Source organism: Larimichthys crocea, chromosome XXIV, assembly GCF_000972845.2.
Source record: "Larimichthys crocea isolate SSNF chromosome XXIV, L_crocea_2.0, whole genome shotgun sequence".
Lineage (NCBI taxonomy): Eukaryota > Metazoa > Chordata > Actinopteri > Sciaenidae > Larimichthys > Larimichthys crocea.
Window position 1 is genome coordinate 7834500 of NC_040034.1, and position 3786 is coordinate 7838285.

General features: G+C 39.2%; 1 protein-coding gene across 1 annotated transcript in view; it reads left to right on the forward strand.

Moving 5' to 3' along the window:
- Window positions 1-2226: 2226 nt before the first annotated feature.
- Window positions 2227-3786, forward strand: part of fam98b (family with sequence similarity 98 member B) — a 9808-nt gene continuing 8248 nt past the window's right edge. The window contains exons 1-2 of the mRNA XM_010737404.3: window positions 2227-2382; window positions 2576-2724. Coding sequence (XP_010735706.3) covers window positions 2345-2382; window positions 2576-2724 — 187 coding nt within the window. The 5' untranslated portion in view covers window positions 2227-2344. The remainder of the gene's footprint in view (window positions 2383-2575; window positions 2725-3786) is intronic.

Consider the following 3786-nt stretch of genomic DNA (forward strand, 5'->3'; position numbering starts at 1 on the left):
ATAGTCCCAATAACTCATGTCATAGTTGTATTTTCTTTATACAGATGTAGCTCGTTACTTTTCATAAATATATAATGTAAATATGCATACATATGTTTGTAACTGTTTTTATGTTACATCATACACTTGTAATTTGACATATCAAATAACATTATCATAATAAAATGGTGAGTTTTAATCTTTTGCTGTGCAGGCGTCACTGTGTTTTTCTTTCATCGGTCTCGGTTTGGAAGCTCGAAGGTGTGCAGGCACAAAACATGAATGAATGTTGTGCTGTGAAGACAAACTAAGTGCACTGTGGTTAGAAGATTTAAATATCGGGGCGGTGTTAAGCTCAGCTTAGCTTTAGCCCCATGTGCGAAGGCTCAGTCCTTGCCCAGGGTTCGAATCGGACCTGTGGCTCTTTCCCGCATGTCATTCCCCGTCTCTCTCTCCCCACACTCCTGTCACTCTTCAGCTGTGTCTATCAAAACATAAAGCTTGAAAAGGCCAAAAAAAATGCATTGGAAACCTTCCATCTGTCAGTGTAAGTATACTGTCAATATATTATACATATGTCTGCATCGCTGTCCATCGCTGTCCTGCGAGAACAATATATCAGATCTATAAAAACGGATGTTTTTGACTTTGTGACGATGCATTTTCCAGCTAATCCAAGAGGTTTAAAAAAAAAAAGTTAATTTAAGAAGTTTCAACCCATAAAGGAACACTTCATCTTTAAGTTTATTTAAAAAAAGAATAACCACATTTGAAAATACATGGTTTTCACTGGACAGGATGGGTGTAAAAATGTGTCATTTGAAGCTGTCAGACAAATGTAGTGGAGGAAAAAGTACAATATTCGACGCAAGTTTTATAAAATGAGAATACTCAAGTAGAGTACAAGTACCTTAAATTCGTCCTTGAGTGAATGTACTGCACTACTTGTGATTATGTAGAAGGAGATGATGATTTATTGACAGAGAAGCTACTTAGCCTGACCAAAGTCCATTTCCATCCTGTAACAAAAACAACTCTAATCAGTGACCTCTTCTTTTTCATCACAGCAACATGTGACTGTTAGTTAACTTTGAATAAAAGCTAAAAACAAGCAACAACTGAACTGATAATAATTTTGACAGTTCAGACACTAACTTGTGTATTTACCTTTTCATCTAATTTCTAAAAATCTATCAAATGTTCCCGATAACTGTACTCAGTCATTTTACAGATGAATATTTTACATTCAACATGAAATGAGGTCATAAAACAATGTTTATGTTCAGGATAATCTCCAAATGTGAACTTTTAGGAGTTTAGGAAGCCTTATTTTGACTAAACTTTTAAGTATACTAATACTGATAATACTTCAACTGCTTTGAAAGCTTGTAAATCAGAAATCTGGACACTCATAATTTCAAAAAAACATTTCCAGTTTTTGGTATTTATTAACACGCCAATAATTTGATCACATGATTCTTCACAGTTATCAATATTACTTTTGATACTCAGGTCCTGTGTGAAGGATTTAGTGCTGTGATTGCAAGCTCCTCACATCACCCTCCTGTTTTAGAGATAGTATTTAGTTTGTCTGTTCCAGGCTACTGTATAGTGTTGGGAAGTTAGAGTCTTTTAACTGATTTGGATCACTTACTCTCGGACGGTAAAGTGAATGAATCTTTTTAGAGTCATTTCGTTCATTCACCAGTGCAGCGCTGTAGCCCTCTTGTGGCCCGATGTAAATGTAACAAAGACCGATCTATTTGTGAGGGGGGGCTAGAGGAAGCAGACAAAGTCCTCTGCTGCATTAAGACACGGCATTGAATTCAATGCTGAAGGAATCACTCCCTTAAATTTTACAGTACTATCAGATAAACACGTGCTGTGGGAGTTTCTGCAAAAAGACTTATACTTCAGTTATATATAAAAAAAATTGGTCAAATAGAAGAGGATCCTGTGGACTATTAAATAAACAAATCACTCACTGAGACATTACTCCATCATATATATATAAAAAAAGATTAGTTCAAATTGAACAGTTCGTTCACGACCGACTCGCCACTTCTACTGTAGAAACACAATGTTTCAATAAGCCACTGTAGATATAAAAGGCTCATTTTAAAGATACAAAACAAAAATATTTTTTTACAGGTATATACATGAAACCACATTATTAAAACTTTTATTTATTGATTTATTTATTTAGTACCGGGGCGGAACCATTGCAGCGGAACCTTTAGACTGACAGTCGCACGTTTCTCCCCGGCTCACTTATGCATCCGTAAGAGCGAGGATGCGTGATCGCCCCGCAGGAATGAATGGGTGCGGGGTGCGCGCGTGTTGACGTTCGTTAAAGCTCGCGGACATGGAGTGCGACATTCTGGACTCGCTGGAGCAGCTCGGGTGAGCTCGTGCACTTGTCCGCGCGGCGCCGTGTCACGGTCACCGTTATATGTTTGAGTGTGTGTGTGTGTGTGTGTGTGTGTGTGTGTGTTTACAAACAGCTGGCAGGCTGCTGTGACGCGTTATAACGCATAATAACTGTAATGATTTAGTCTCACTGATGCCGCTTGGTCTCCTCTGTCTCCGGCCTCAGGTACGGCGGCCCTCTGCTGGAGGAGAAGCCGCTGCTCGCAGCTGCACAGGGAGGCCTGTCCTCCCCGGAGTATGTGGACCTGTGCAGGTGGCTGGCAGCCAGGTTGAAGCCGCTGTGTGACCTGGAGGAGAGCATCACTTCCAGTCCAGGTGAGACACCTGCACACCTGATCTGATGCACAATAGTGTCACACACACTGAGCTTTTGTTTTTGTTTTTGTCCATAAAAATAAAATAAAATTGATCAGAAATACATTTTAGACATTGTAAATAAATACTGTAGCTGGAAACAGCTGAAATATCTGCATAGGTGTACAGAGATCACTCCTGTGTTCCAGTTGCATGTTGGGTTTGCAAATCCAAGTTCAGAATCAGAATCAGAATCAGAAATACTTTATTAATCCTCGCAGGGAAATAGTTTTTGTTACAGCAGCTCCCAAACATAGCAAGAAAACAAAACTTTAACAATATACACCTATACGATATCCTATTTTAACACTATATACACATGTATAAATAACAGTTAAATAAAAACCAGTAACAGTAAAATTGTTAAACCATTGTTAAAGTGCAGCATGCATGAGAATATTGCACTTATGTATTGCACAAGCCAGTTCGATGGCTACTGGACTTGACTTGGAGTGTCAGAGAGAGTTCATCTTGTTAAGGAATTTTCTATCCTTAGGTTACACGAGGTCACGTGTGGGCCCTGAGGTCCTCATCAGTGTTAGTTGTTTGGCTTTGATTGGGAACAGAAGGTGCCAGTCTATCTCAACACTGTGGTGGCCAGGGTCGAAGAGACCTATTGCTGCCTTCATAGACATAATAGTTAGTTTGCCGTTGACAGACATCTATATATATAATAACACCTGCAAGAGTAAAAACATTCTCTTTGACTAATTCTGGGCGTGTAGTATTTGTGGTGTTATCTTGGAGTTTAAAGTCGATCCACCAGGATGAGTTGGGCAGAATTTGAGACCGACTCAGGCACTTCTGATGAACTTTGAGAGTGTCTCTAATTCTCCTTGGGCCAAGTGTCAATAAATAATACAGCATAAGACATCAGAGGCTCCTGAACACTTTCTTCCTTCCTGACCTCACCATTGACCTTTGACTTCAGCAATTTCTCCACAACAATCATTTTAAATTTCTAATAACTGGTCATTAGAAACACCTTTTGCAACCATGGTAGCGTAGCTGAAAACTGTGCTG